The sequence below is a fragment of the Dermacentor variabilis genome, chromosome 7 (assembly GCF_050947875.1).
Source record: "Dermacentor variabilis isolate Ectoservices chromosome 7, ASM5094787v1, whole genome shotgun sequence".
Taxonomy (NCBI): Eukaryota; Metazoa; Arthropoda; class Arachnida; order Ixodida; family Ixodidae; genus Dermacentor; species Dermacentor variabilis.
The window spans coordinates 108,633,235-108,649,077 of NC_134574.1; the positions used below are offsets into that span (position 1 = coordinate 108,633,235).

The 15,843-nt window shown below is 46.2% G+C and overlaps 1 protein-coding gene across 4 annotated transcripts in view; it reads right to left on the minus strand.

Moving 5' to 3' along the window:
• LOC142587756 (protein-cysteine N-palmitoyltransferase Rasp-like) overlaps positions 1-15,843 on the minus strand; it is a 40,893-nt gene that overhangs the window by 4,487 nt on the left and 20,563 nt on the right. For all 4 annotated transcript variants that reach the window (XM_075698983.1, XM_075698982.1, XM_075698981.1 and 1 more), the window contains 5 exons: positions 12,860-13,093; positions 11,350-11,465; positions 6,702-6,908; positions 4,217-4,252; positions 1,823-2,024 (listed from right to left, as the gene is read on the minus strand). In XM_075698983.1, the coding sequence (XP_075555098.1) occupies positions 1,823-2,024; positions 4,217-4,252; positions 6,702-6,908; positions 11,350-11,465; positions 12,860-13,093 (795 nt within the window). The remainder of the gene's footprint in view (positions 1-1,822; positions 2,025-4,216; positions 4,253-6,701; positions 6,909-11,349; positions 11,466-12,859; positions 13,094-15,843) is intronic.

The following is a 15,843-nucleotide window of genomic DNA, read 5'->3' on the forward strand; positions in this document are numbered from 1 at the left end:
TCCGTATCAACGAAACCACGTTGACATGCATTTAGCGGTTTAGATAACTCGTCGGATGGCAGTCGCGAGGTGCATATACGGCTTCGAAACTGAAACGCCCGTCAAGTCTTTCGCAGCCAAGTCTTACTTCTGTAGCAGTGGTGACGGGCACTGCGGAGGTGAGCTTAAATGCCGAAAAAAGAATAACGAGGAACTTGTGTAAGAACCCTTGGAAATTTCCTTCTGCTTTCCGACGAGTGACGCTACCTCCCAATGATGATGGCGATTTATAGGCATCTCCTTAGAAACTCGGCAGCGACAAGCATTCACCTAGCCTGCTTGGGCTAATGAAGTAATTTGAGCAATCTCATATATTTGTCAGTATAGCAGTATATTTGTCCCCTTAATTTTTTTATGTTCCTTAAAACACCTATATTTACCTTGTATAGCTACCCATGCGGATCTCGTCCTACTAATTTCTGCGCTGCTTTGTTTTCACCAAAACTCGAAAGGTCTGTTGCTTATCTCCATTGTTGACCTCGATCAATGGTTTCATCAAGTTTGAATTCCCGGTCTTCTGGAAAGTGGACGTTTCCTACGGGTTCCGGTAATATCTTCGCATTCGACTAATATGTGCAGATTTTCTACGGTTTTAACCTGCAGTACACTAATACCTCAACCTGCTGCGGATATTTGCTCCGGTATGTCTTTTTCCTTAGGAAGCCAGCTCGGGCCTCAAGTAGCAAGGCAATGACCTTTGTGCTATCGTACAGATGTACAGCAGGCGTCGGTCATTGTCGTTATAAAGTGGTCGTCGTACGCTCGTCATCATCTCATTGTTGTCATGCCATCTTCGTCTTGCCACTTTCTTAGTACATAGACGCGATTCCTTCTTCGTCGTTCCACTGTAGTCATATTGTCGTTATTTCAATCAAGATTATGCCTCCGTTCATCGCCATCACGTCGTAGTCCTGAAGTCGTCATCATGCACTCGGTGTCATATCGTGATTGTGATGCTATCGTGGTCATTCAATCGTCATCTTCATTCCAGCTTCGTAATCCGATTGACTTCATACCATCGTCGTAAAAGCGAAATAACATATAACAGAAAGGGAGTCAATGAGAGCGGCGCGAATGGCTATAGCGCGGGAGGCAAGTGCCATGCATCAGTACAGAATGCATCGATGTCACCAAAAGAAAAGCTCTGATATCTGAACAATGTGGACTGAGTGATCGACGCGAATGGGATGCCAGTAGCGGCTAAACTCAAGTTTGTCAGGAACCACTTTTCTACTGGCTGTGGCTTTCCTGTGTGACGTCACTCGTACTCCTTTTATGAGTCTGAGATAAGACTAGGTCTGTGAAATTCAGGGCTCATGGAACATGCACGAGCTGCAATATTAGGTTCAACACGTGGACCTCTCCATTGGATGGAGAGAGAACAACCTTTATTGACTGTTGCGGGTGAGTACGAAGTCACGTGCAGCGTCTTCTGCAGTCTTCTGCAGCCTTCTGCAGCCTTCTGCAGCGCTTTTGGAGATGGATAAACACGGGGGCAACGCGGCAGCCACGCTTGTTGACAACAAACCGAACGGCGTTATGACGACACCCGAAGACTTCTCGTTGAAAGTATCTATACATACTTAACGCTTTTGAAATAAACGTTCGCTGCATTTCGAGCCATTCGTGCGTATTATTATATAGCTATCGCTGCGTTGTCGTGCGCGAGGTGCGTAGCTACAGTAGAGCACCAACGCGACATAACCTACGCCTTTCAAACTTTCGAGAAGCTCTGTGACCACTCGCGTGAGTTGTTGCAACGCTGCGTGCGCAGGTGCAGTACCTCGAAGTTCTTGACGGGCGTCCACTTCCTCAATTCGATGGTGATCACTTCGAGTGCGATGCCGAGCGCACTTAGCGCGCACCAGACGGCGTTGTGCGAGTACAGGTTGTGCCAGGTGCAGGTGAAGGTGAAGGCCACTGCCGTGCTCAGCACCAGCCGGACCGCTGTGCGATTGCCACCTAAGACCGGCTCGTAGATGTACCTGTGGTTACAAAATTTACAGATAGATAGATAGATAGGTAGATAGATAGATATATAGATAGATAAATAAAAAGTAAATAAATAAATACTTCGTAGTTTCACTTACTAGGACCTCGATCTTTTTATGAGGTATTCCGTACCATCCGTAGCAAGGCACTCTCGAATAATTTCACTACCTGGGACTCCTTAACGTGCACGTAAATGTAAATAAACAAGTGTTTTCGCAATGCGTCCTCACGGAAATGCAGCCGCTGCGGCCGAAATTGAACCGGAGACCTCAAGCTCAGCATACCGCGCAACGTCATAGCTACGGAACCCGTCGCTAGATGCCAATTGCGTCTTCAGATGACACCGTAAAGGCATATGCATATAAGGACCGGCATGGGAGACTATACAGCCGTTGTCACTGCGACACAACGCGAAGTGACACCAGTCGAATACCGTCTCCCTTCTACTGCCCGTATCCTTCTGGGTGTAGCGATTTTCCCTCATGGCTGCTACTTATCGTAGTACGGTAGCTAGCTGGGCGAGTCGGTACATCTTTATTGCTATTTTTACAGCTCGAACTAAAGAAATGCACACAGAAGACAAACTAAACGCAAATCGCAAATCCGCGCTCGGGTTTCGTCTCTCTTCTGTGTCCGTGTTTTTAGTGTGCGCTGTAAGTAATAATAATGCTACTTATCGCGCACGATATTTCTTTCGCGCTACGAATACTTGACAGTTTATCGTTTTTTCCCCTCAGAATAGGCGGATCCTTGGAAGCTCCTCGAAAACATGTGCATGCGTGAGTGAGTGACTCTCGAAACCGCTGGCCGAAGCTGCCTTCACAATAACAGGACTATCATTGAGAGAAGCCTACTAATTTCCGTTTTGCCTTGTTTTCTGGGAAGAAATATCGTATGGCGATATATATGCTTGGTTTTGCCAGAACGTTACCTTGGAAATTCAGCAAATATCTTGTGAAGGTGTAGGACGAAAATACGGACACGAAACGTGAGCGAGTGGGGCGAAATATTTTTGGGTATATGCGAACAGAACGAAACATACAGAGAAGAATTTGTTAATTGCGCTGTTGTTAATTTGAGTGAGTGGAAAACGTATTCTTTTTTTACAGCGAAGCTGTTAAGGGCTACTTTCCCCACTATGGCGTAGGCATGTAGAAAAAAAAATCCTGAAGGTAGTGCAATGCCGGGCTGGCCCGCAGTGGAGGCGACGCAGGCGTTAAGCACTCCCCATACATGGGCCGATTCCGAAGCTAGTACAATGCCGGGCCGACCTCCCTCCCCATGCGTGAGCCGATCCCAAAGATAGTGGAAAGCAGGGCCGACCTACGGCGGAAGTGAAGCAGGCGTTAAACACTCCCCATACGTGAGCCGATCTCAAAGATAGTGCAATGCCGGGCCGACCTACGGTGGAAGTGAAGCAGGTGTTATGCACTCCCTATACGTGGGCCGATCGCGAAGATAGTAGAATACCGGGCCGACCCACGGCGGAGGTGCAAGTCGCCATTAAGCGACCCACATACACAGATTCGCTGGTCACCCTTCTTCGCAGAGTGGAAGGGCACTGAGTTCTTTTCTTTTGCGATCGCAACAACCCAGGTAAATGGGAATGCAGAACTTCGCTCTCATATGGGAGCCATAAAGGTGCAAGGGTGGCATGAGCGTTGCCGCACTGACTGTAGAAGGCTAATTTTTCTTTCGAATCTTATGTGCCGGGTGCCACTGTTGCTTGTCCTAGGTAAATCATTGCACTGCTCCGCTTTATAAACTTATCCTTGCTGAGCACTCTCTGCGTCCAATTGGAGGTCTGCTTTAGCGATCCCTGCCTTCGGTATGGCAACATCGAACAAATATTGAAACGATACAAATGACTTATAGCGATGAAGAGCACGTGTATATGCAGTTAGATATGCAGTTAAAATGTTTATCCGACATATCAGACGTACTGTGTTTCCAAAGTCCGCCAGAGGGGAGCGACGGAGAACTCCAGTAGCTTCAACAATTCTTATGAAATTTGGTGGTGGGATGACCTTAGAACGATGATAATGGTAACGATGAGACAGCGTGATGGCATCATCTCAAAAAGACCCCTCGGTGCTGCCTGGATTGTTTTCGTCTTCTACCTTACTGTTACAGTGTTTTTCTGGCTATGCTAGGTTGTTTGTCGGAGCTACAACATCAGACATACCTTCGGATAAAGAGGTGCATGCCACGGTCGAAGTACCTGAAAAGGGTAATGAACGAAGTTAAGTACGGTGACCTTTTTATCACAGGAAAACTCCATCAAACACGTAAAAGCGTTGCGACAGTCTCCTGGCACCAGCCGTTGGGGTTAGTCATGGCCCTTCCGGGTAAGTTCGTAGGCAGTTTTGTTAATAAAACGTTCCTAAATTGAATATTACTGTTTGAAAGCTTTCGGTTACGCCAGAATGGCCACAGGGCCGACAAAATTCGGTGATTCACGATGCAAAGGCCTTACTTGGCCGAACAATGGAATCTGTATTTGCAAGATTGTTTGCTCGCAAGCGCAAGACTAAACAGAAAAATATCTATGCTCGTTGAGGTGGGAAACGAGTGGCTGCGGCTCAACATTGTCATTCGGTAAGGTAAAACAGCACCACCTGGAGACAACTCTCTGCGGCAGCGCAAGCCCCAGGTGTGCAGCGCGAAGCGCCCTCTTTACTGTTCACCTGCATGCGGTCAGTCCGGTAATTCGAACAACTGTAGTCGCCGTATTGGGGAAAAAAACGCACCAGTTTTAGAACGATTGCCTTCTTGCTCTTGCTCGAGATTTCACGGTCAGTTGTTTTATTGCGACAGCAAATATACGAACACTCAAGGCGTATTCGCGACCCGCCTCCCTTCCGTCGCCGTTGTCGTGCTACCCCACTATCAACTGCGCATTAGCCGGTTCGCGCGTTGAGCGTTAAAGGGACTCCGGAGACGCGCTCTGGGTTTGGTGGCAAAAACGACGAAGCGAAGTGGACGCACTCGGTGGCAGAGGAACAGCTGTGTTCGTTCTTTCGCTGGTGGCACGAGCGTTGTGCGAAGGTACGCTAAAGCACACTAGTATGCCTGCTGAGCTGCTGTGTGTATGCTCTGGCGGCCTCATCAAGCTAGACGCAATAAGGAATAGTTAATGTAAACGCTGTGGAGTCAAACTGCTTCAGGCTGGTTTCTGACTCCATCCGACCTTGTCGGGTTCATGTGTAAACTAAGTAGCTATTCTCTTTTGTCCTACCGCATATGTAATGTTTGTTTCAGGTAACTTTTACCAAGTCTAAAAAGAAATCCACGTGTGCGCTGCGCAAATGCAACAAGCCTATGTATTCTTCACTGTCTTCTTGAGGCTACTCAAAATATATTTACTATATATGAGCGCCGGTCATTATGCACAATTATTTCAGCAGACAATACAGTTGGGCTTGAGACCGTCCGGTAAGTTGTAGAGCCTACTGAAGAAATACGGGAGTAATTTTTTTTCCGCGAGGAGAGCTGCTATGGTTTCGATTTTTCCTGGGCTACAAAGACGGGCGCTCGAGATTTGAAAACCTATCAGGCCACTAGGCGCTCATGGATATTAGTGACCTCAGACATGCAACCAAGTAACGAATGATCGATACTGCACGCAGACCAAACGCATGAACAGGCCTCAAGCAAAAGCAATAGGCGATGGCCATACCCGTCATGAACGATGCATCGCCATCCGACGCCGAAAACTCTGCAAAAACTCTGTCAGAGCTTCGAGAAGTGCCACGAGCCATTTATGATATATCTTACAACTCCTGTTCGTTCATTGATTCAGAGGAATAAGATAGAACACCCTATACAGAAGCGAAGGCCGCTGTCGTCGATCTATCTCCGCTGCTTAAGGCTTATTCATGCATTCGGTCTGCCCGCAGAAGCAATCATTCGTTTGAAGCGTGTTCGAGATCGACACTATTGTCGCTGCGCCAAATGGTTTTCTTAATGGCGTTCCGTTAGTTGCATTGATAACAAATATAGAGTTTCAGCTTCTCTGTAAACGTAGTGCAGCTTACGGAACCGCGGAACACCAGAGAGCCCAATGGGCAGTGCAAAGTTGGCGGCGACAACTCGTCACAGTGACTCTAACCAGAGTGCGCAGCACTATAATTTCAACGACCATGTTATTTATAGTTCGCAGATGCGTCGCTGGTAACAACTAGCAGTGAGTAATGAATTATTTACGCATAGTTAACTTGTACTCGAACCTTGGCTTAGTGGGGCTGCTGAGCTCAAAAGGGCTTGTTCGATCCCGGGCACGGATGCTGATTTCTATGGCGGCGAAAGGCAAAAAAAAAAAAGAAAGACAGAAGAAAACTCGTATGTAGTAAGATTAAGGTGCGCGTTAAAGAACCTCACGCGGTAAAATTAGTCCTGAGTTTTCCTACTCGCAGCGTTCCTCAAAATCAGATAGTGGTTTTGTCACGTAAAGCCACAACAGTTTTCCCCCTGGCTGTGGAAACAAGCATGTCCTATTACGATGCAACTCGCTACTAGCACTGCCGCTGTCGTAGACGTCTCCAGTATACATTAGTATATTCCGAAAACAGTAATGCCTATACAACCAGTACGATACTCTTTAATGTAACCTTAAGGGAAAGTGCCGCAGTGAAGAGGGTGGTATATGTGCAATCAAAAGTTTCGCTTACCTCCAGAAACGCGAGCACCGGTGCAGCCTGGCTATGCAGGGGGCAGTTTCCGGGACCTCGATGCCTTCTGCTTTGGCCAGGGCGCCGGCAAAGCCGTACGTAAATAGGTAGGACACGTAGTAGCGAAATTCTAGAGATAGGGCGTAGCCTGCCAGGCTGGCGAGATCCAGTTTCTCCCCCATCCAGGCCAAGTTGGACATCGCCGAACTGCGAGGCCAGATAAGGAAAAAGAAAGTATTATGTATCACGTGCTCGAGCTTTTTTTTTTTTGTAATCCGCTAGGCTATGCTCCTATACGTCCACCTAATATGTGACGCCTGTGGTTGAAAGGATGTTTCACATCTGCTGCCGTGGCCGTGTGTGGCACTGGCAAACGATGCGAGGACTTGATCTAGTACGCATGCAAAAATAAAAATAAAAATAAAAAATAAAACATCAAAAAGTCGACAGTTCAGCTGCCTCAGCAGCTGAATTGTAAAGGATCGAATGCGTAAACCAGATGATATTTGCTGGGCTCCCACTTACGGTTCATCGCGCCTTCCTTATCTTTTAAAGGAAACTAACTTAGGTTCCCGTTTGTAGTGCAGTTTTTCTTTATTAGCGAGTGACAAGACCTTGGTCACAATTTTTCGTATCTTTTACCTACCCTTTAGTAGCGCTACCTGCAGTGACTAACCATATTCATGTTTTTGTAGTTGCGTTGCCGTATTTTGTTTTAGATTTGCCATTTGGTTCGTTCTTTTCTGGTCCCTTCCCTTCTTCTGATCCTCCATTTCTGGGTTTGTCTACTGCATTCGCAAAGGTAGGGAGGCGTTGTGTCTCTTCTGGTGGCAGTTTCCAGCCTGGTCCTCGCGTTCCTCTTTCTCTATGTCAAGCGCATATATATATTCACCAAAAACAGATGATGATGATGATGATAATAATAATAATAGTAGTAATAATCTACCGGCAAGTTGTCTTCTCGTCCACCTTTATTTTTGTGTTTCTCAATGATTTATTGTCTCTGAATCGGTTTACGCCCCTGGCTTTAGGACCTTTATGCCGCTGGGTATGTGCGACTGCTCTTGTGCCGCTATCGAATGAATCCCTTCGGCGCCAACTTGTGTCACTGGGTATCTCAACGACAACAAACACCACGCACGTAGCGACACCTACGCAGTGCCTTGCATTATGTGGATGTCAACTCGAGTTAAACGTGCGTGCCTTTTCACTTTTCGAAAAAGGAGAGGTTCTCGTTCGGCACCCGTCACTGTGACACAGGCCAGCCTCGCTTGCCTCGCAGGTCACTTCTTTCTCTCCTCTAACGACTTACAATTGAACTATCGCGTTTATGGCAAAAAAGGCCGCGAAGCGAGCTATGTGCGCTACGTAGCAATATGTGTGTGCCTTCGTGAACAAATTGTTCGGCGCTTACGAGTCGAGTTGCGTGCTTTGTTGCTTGATTTCGTTCGATGTTTCTTGGGCATAGTTTTTTTTCTGATTGTTACTGTATATGCCGCACAAAGGGCCGCGCTCAAGTAAGAGTCGCACCACGAACTTACGTGCCCAAAATTGGAAAATTCGAAGATCTTGAAATAAACAACTCGAAGGCTGCGGAGAGCGTCGAAGCTTGTGCGCATGCCCTTGAATTCTGAGCATGTAGAGCGGGCGGCCTTCGCGCATTGTTGGGAAAAGCCTCTACGTCACAATGATATCTGACGCCATGGAGGGTACTGAGGACGAATGTATCCGTCAGTGTGCTACCGAACCAAATTTAGAGAAACGCTGGCAGCGACAGTGGCGGGCACCAGCTACGTGCGCGTTTGCGTGACAGATAGGTGCGTTATGAAAACGACGGCGTTCGCTGTTTTTGCACAATGACATCAAGGCTATTACACTCGACAAGAAAAATTAGGCCACAGTACCCCTGCAGGCCTCGCCATGTAAGTGCGCAGAGGAGCGGAGGGGGGGGGGGGGCGCTCTCACAAAAGTGCGGCTTTTGCGCTAATATATACAGTAAATGATTTACTATTGCTTTTTTTCTATTCGCTTGTCCTACTGCAACAACCGCCTATTTTATTTTTATTTTGTAACATTGGTGCTAGACATATGCGATTTTTCTTCTCATGCAGCATGTTGCACTTGTACCTACATTTTTGTAAAGACTTGGGATTTTAAGTCATGAGGCTGTCACGACTAAATCATTATTCCACATGTGCTGCACTGCGCAAGCCTTCGACCGGCGGCGCAGATGGCAGCTACCGGCAACGTGTAGGGTTGGGGCAAGGTATGTTTCGTATTGAAATGAGAAGAACCAATCCAGGCAATAAGGTTATAAACAGGGATAAGGTGCCACTGAAAGGCTGGCCAACGTTTCGATAGGAGGACCTATCTTCGTCATGTTAGTTTTAAAGGGTTAGTGCAGTGACATCACGTGCGGTTGTTGTCGGTGTCTGCTCGTTGTAAAGGGAGAGACTTCAAAGAGAATGAGCGCTGTCGCCTGACGTCTGTGAGCATGGTTCCCAAGACGAGGGGACAAGAGCGGGATAGCGGGAAGGCGGCGAGAAAAGAAAAGAAAGAAAAGGAGAAAAAAAGGGGGGGGGGGCACATCAAGAGGGAAAGAAAAGAAAGAAAGAAGAACAAAAGAAGATGAAGGGCGTGGGAGGGTGTTGGGGAAGCGAGTGGTTAGGGAGCATTCAGGGCGGCATGTTTTTGTGGCTTTAGAAGAGCCGGCCAGGCGGTCAGTGCGCGAGTAGCAAAAAAGACCCAAGAAGACATCAGTTGAAACAGTGACTTCAGTAGCGTAGCAGCAATGCGTCGAGTAATCTTGAAGGAGTTAAGATGACGACAAGGAGTCTGGGATGCAATGCATGGGGTAACTGGTAGGCAGCGGCAGGGTATTTCAAGGGACTTTAGCCCCAGTAGCTCAACGTAGGTGTCGTTACGGCGGTATACAGAAATGGCGATACCCTGTGTGGCTGCGGCGCCGAAAAAGGTATACTGGCGTTTGAGACTTTAGAATGTGTTGGCGAGGGTGTTTCAAAAAATATATAATAAAAACAGAAAAAAAGGGAGGGGAACCGGAATAACAAACAGGAGGGTGACGTGCGCACAAGCGGCCGCGGGCAGGGGCACTTGTGAAAAGTGGGTCGTACAGTTGATATAAATATAAAAACATGAGAGGATATTAATTTGAGTAGTATGCATGAACAAAATTTTTGAAATGGAGGAATAGGTGAGGTTAAAAATGGAGGTTAGCTGGTGGCATAATGTTTTTTGTGCCTTGGTTGATGATAAGAGAATTTCAGATTTAAGTTACAGCTTTTAGAAATTCTAAGTTGCCACGTGCCAAACTGATGTCCGCCGGGCGTAGGCAATTAAACTTGTGTATGAGGTATGATTCCGTATATTTCCTTTCGCGAGGTGAACGGAAATTTGTTTGTAGTAAATACATAGAGCCTTGCTTTGCTGAATATACGACCATGTTCATTAAAGTGGCTGGCTACCGCATTAGGTAAATTGTGTTTTGTATCCGCGCGACGACCATTGAGTCTTGTATGAATTTATTGTCCAGTCTCAACTATGTATTGTTTGCTACAAGCGGCCCATTCTAGACAGTAGACTACGTTGCTTGATGTGCAGGTGAAAGCCGAAGTTACCTTGTGTGCGTAATTCAACGCTGTACTTTTTACTGTAGTAGTCGATTGATGTGTTTGCATGTAGAGCGCCTGGGGCGGCCACAGGTACTGGTTTCCAAGTTATTCTTTGTTGTTAGTTTGGCATGCACAAGAATATCTTTAAAATTAATGTTGCGTCGGTAGGCTACTCTGGGTGGGTAGGGATAAATATTATTAAGTTTCTGGTTGCTGGTGAGAATTAGGTAGTATTTAATGAGGATGATGTTCACGTTTGGGAGCGCGTTTCAGGATTTAGTAGTGAGAAGAGGCGTTGCTGTTCTTGTAAGCATCGGGCGGGGCTTGAGGACCTCGGCTCGATCAAATGTGGTTGCAGCGGTGTAGGCATTTTGAAGGTCAATGTTTGGGTAGTTCCTGTTTGATAGGAATTCTTTAAGGTGATCGAGTCTTTCTATGTAATCTTGGTTTTCAACGCAAATGCGACGTAGTCGTGTGGCTTTGCCTTTAAAGATGCCTTGTTTGCAATGTCTGGGATGGTGGCTCATATATTCTAGGTACTGTTGTTTGTCGAAAGGTTGCCTATACAGCGTTGTCTTTAGCGCCCCATTGTCAATGTATATTGTTGTGTCCACAAAGTTTATGCGCTCAGTTGAAGATTCTGATGGGAATTTTATTGTTGGTTGAAAAGAGTTTGGAAATGCTTGATATTTTGTAGACTGTCTTGAACATGTCCTCATATTATGAATGTGTCGTCTATGTATCCTAGATACGTGTGGGGCTTGTCAACGCAGCGCGATACGAAATTTGTTTCCAGAATCCTCATAAATATGTTCGCGTAGGTTGGTGCAAAAGGCCTACCCATGCTTGTACCATGTATCTGTAGGTAGTAACTCTCCTCAGGTAATACACGTAATGGTCCTCGAGTTTTCAACACATTGGGTCTTCATATTGTCGAAATGCCTACTAGGAATTTCAAAACGACGTTGGTCAGAGCTAAGAAATATACTTAACTTTATTCCAACCCGTGCCCTTACCCGTAGAAGAAGTGGCTCATGAGCTCCATGAGGAGGTAGTGGGCCCCGGAATGAAGAAATCTCGCGATGGCAGCCGCAATCACCCGAGGCGTGCAGCTGGGTTTCGGCTTGTCCAACTGCGCAGAAGGGCACGAATATTTCTTGCGAACCGACTGAGAGAATGTTCTCACGCCCAGGCCGAGATTGTCCGGAGAGTCGCTCCTAAAAGTAGGCGCTTTGTGGGAATCGTGCGAGCTGTAAAAAAAAACTTGGCAGACACGCACAATGAACTTACTAAATACTTTTACTTAGAGAGAAGGGTTTTCCCGCCGCCTCACTCCAAGCTTAGCAGTCCGCAGGCGGTCACACTCAGACTCCTGCAAACGAGCTCCTACCCAAATCCGGCTTCCCTTAACAGCATATATCCCGAGATTTATCCGACGTGTTCTTGCGTGGCCTGTGGTGAGGTTGCTACTTTGCTTCATATGCTCTGGGAGTGCGGGTCGCTGGGCCCGAAGTTCACCAAGGAAGATTGGGACGCGCTCCTGCGAAGTCCTGTCTCTGAGGACCAAATCCTGGCCGTACAACGCGCCCGCGATCGGACCGGTAGACTAGACTTGTCAGTCCCGTAGTGGGATTAGCCCGGGGCGCGTTTTATCGCGTTTTGCTGGGCCAAATAAAAGTTTATTCACTCACTCACTCACTCACTCACTCACTCACTCACTCACTCACTCACTCACTCACTCACTCACTCACTCACTCACTCACTCACTCACTCACTCACTCACTCACTCACTCACTCACTCACTCACTCACTCACTCACTCACTCACTCACTCACTCACTCACTCACTCACTCACTCACTCACTCACTCACTCACTCACTCACTCACTCACTCACTCACTCACTCACTCACTCACTCACTCACTCACTCACTCACTCACTCACTCACTCACTCACTCACTCACTCACTCACTTAAGCTTGATCTTTAGGAACAGAACGCGATAGCATTAAATTGTCCCTCACTGCCTCTCTTGCAGCTGCAGCTTTATACAACCGCAACTTTTACTGGTGGAAACACTTGCCGTGAGTGCTATGTACGAAATCGATTACCTACTTGTTTTATTTTAATTGCATTAACGTGGATTACGACTGCTGCTTTTCTGTCTCTCTGTGCATGCAGAAAAAATGAAGCTAGAGCGCGTCCCATAAAAACAAAAGGGCATTTTTACACACATTCAACCCTAAAATGCCTGAACAGCGTTTCGAATCAAGGAAATCTAGAAAATACGCGTTAACGTTTATTGCTGGCCATGGAGAGTACCTTTGTACATCGGAAACAATAACACCAGTTGTACTACACCAGGTATTACAATTGTAGCTTAGTTACACAGTAATTTGTTATGTAGTAATTGGTGGTCTGATTTCTATACAACTGACAACTCTCTCCAGTATTTTTTCTTCCGGGAACCTTACTTCGTCTACACGGTTCCTGAACCATCCATCGATGTGCTTACAACTGTGACATACCTGGGTTATGTAGTCGTTGTACCTCTGCGGTGGCCCCAGGTAGACCGTGGGCAGGTACAACAGGTAGCCCAGTGTCTTCCAATACGGCGGCAATCTACGCTGACTGTCCCCAGTGTTCCTCTCGCGCTCGGCTTGAACGCAGTCCACACTGAAGCTGAGGCCGCGCAAGATGTTCCAATGGAAGGTGACGTAGGCTGCCATGTAAGGCATCAGGCCGTACCTGGAGTACATGTACTGGCGGAAAAAAAAAGAAAGAAATCTTGCGATGGGGGCGGCACACTTTGTCATCACAATCACAAAGTCCTCTTTTATCTTTGTGCTTACAGAGTGCACGATTTGCTACGTCTTGTGGAGTCACCCTAGACAGCAAGTGTGCGAAAAGCTGAGCGTAGCGCCATAAAGCCCATGCGCACATGGCACGCGATAGGAACGCCATCCTCGACATTCTGCTGCAGAACTGCTCTTTGCGTTGCTGAGAGTAGTAAATAACGACTTTAGTCTTTTAGGCCCGATGTTGTTCCGGAGGTCTCACCCATATCCAGTAACCAGTAAATGGAGCGACAAGTGTTGAGCAACCTTCACTGGGCTGCGCCCGACAACATCGCCAGCCTGTAGGCAGTACGAGAAATGATGCACTGCACGGGATGCTTTTTACTTAGAGCACAATTATATAACAAGGATCAATTGCAGGATGCACTTTCACCGTCGCTTTCATTATCAGCCTAATTTATGGCCACTGCAGGACGAAAGCCTCTCCCTGCTGTATTCAAATACCCCTGTCCTGCGCCAACCGATTCAAACTAGCTCCCGCGATTTTCCTAATTTCGTCGCCCTGCCTAGTCTTCTGCCTTCCTCGACTACACCTCCCTTCCCTTGGCACCCATTTTGTAACCCCAGTGGTCCGCAGGTTAGCTAACCTATACGCATTACACGACCTGCCCAGCTCCACAATTTTTCTCCTAATGTCAATTAGCATATCAGCGGCTATCCCCGTTTGCTCTCTGATCCAAGCCGCTTTCTTTCTGTATCGTAACGTTATGCCTAGTATTCTTCGTTCAATCGGTCTTTTCGCGGTGTTTAACTTGTTCTGAAACTTCTTTGGCGGTCTCCAAGTTTCTGCCCCATATGTCAGCACCGGTAAAATGCACTGATTGTTGGTCTTCCTTTTCGATGATAATGGTAAGCTTCCAGTCCGGAGCTCATAATCTCTGCCGTATGCGTTCCAACCCATTTTTATTCATCTTTAAATTTCCTTCTCATAATCAGTGTTCCCTGTGAGTAATTGACTAACGTAAACGTACTCCTTCACAGACTGTAGAGGCTGACTGGTGATCCTGAACTCTTGATACCTTGCCCGGCTATTCATCACTATCTTTGTCTTCTGCATAATAATCTTCAACCCCACTCTTACACTCTCTCTGTTAAGGTCCGCAATCATTTGTTGTAACTCGTCTGCGTTGTTGCTGAATAGAACAATGTCATCGGCAAACCGAAGGTTGCTGAATTATTCGCCGTCGAGCTTTACTCCTACGCCTTCCCAGTTTAATAGCTTGAATATTTCTTCTAAGCACGTAGTGAATAGTATTAGAGAGATTGTGTCTCCCTGTTTGATCCCTTTCTTTATAGGTAACTTCCTGCTTTTATTGAGCAGAATTAAGATAGCTGTAGAACCTCTGTACATATTTTCCAAGGTATTTGCGTAAGCGTTCTGTACTCCTTTATTACGTAATGCCTTTATGACTGCTGGTATCTCTACTGAGTAAAATCCCTTTTCGTAATCTATGAAAGCCATATAGAGAGGCTGTTTGCACTCTGCGTATTTCTCGATTGCCTGACTCACATGGATGTCTGAATCACATGGAAGTGATCCATTGTAGAGCATCCCTTCCTTAAGCCAGCCTGTTCCCTTCGTTGACTAAAGTCCAGTGTTGCCCTTATTATATTGGAAATTATACTGGAAAATATTTTATATAATACTGGGACTAAGCTAATCGGTCTATAATTTTTCACTTCCTTAACGTCTGCCTTTTTCCGAATTATTATGCTTGCATTCTTCCAGTTTTCAGGGAGCCTTGAGGTCGATAGACAGTTACTTCAGAGAGCTGTCAGTTTTTCAACCCTTATGTCTCCTCCATCTTTGATTAAATCGACTGTTATTCCATCGTCTCATTCCGATTTTTTCCCGTTTCATGTCTTCCAAGACCGTTATAAGCTCATCGATAGTTATAGAAGAAACCTCTGCAGCTTGTTCATTACTGCTTCTAATGGATGTTGCGTGTCTCCTTCGGGTGCTATACAGGTCAGTATAGAATTTCTCCTCTGCTTTTACTACACCTATGAGATTGCTGATGATATTACCCTGCTTATCTTTCAGTGCATACATCTTGGTTTGTCTTACGCAAAATTTCGTTCTCACTGATTTCATGCTGCGTTTACTCGTTGTTAAATTTATTCATGGTTCATGATGTTCACGTAAGTCAATGTAAGTTGCCAGATAATAAGTAGTTGACTGACAAAAACAAAACAATTCACGCAAGTGTCACCTTTTTTGCACAGTTGCGCAGGTTACGTAAAAGATCCGCCAAGTGTATCCCTTAACATCAACTACACCAACTGCGTATTGATGCTTTCAGAATCGCTCATTGAATTCACGCTGAGACAGTATATAAATTTATCTCTCATAGATCTGTCGTTTTTCTCGCATATATTCCAAAATTTATTCTTCTACATGTGCAGAGCAGTCAAACGGACATGGCCTTTTTTGACTTCCTTATCTACTGCTGAAGTGTATCGCCCTGTGGGCAAAATGTTTTGATTGCTTGAAGGCATAGCAAAATGTGACAGTAGTTCGCTTGTACGGTATCTGTTAGACCCTCACTCACCAGGTGCAACCACTATTTTCTGTAGTTTGCATTTGCTTCACAAGGAAAGTTTCTCAAGGTATATTTCATAATTTTGTGGGCCGTGGAACCCAGCGGCGGCAG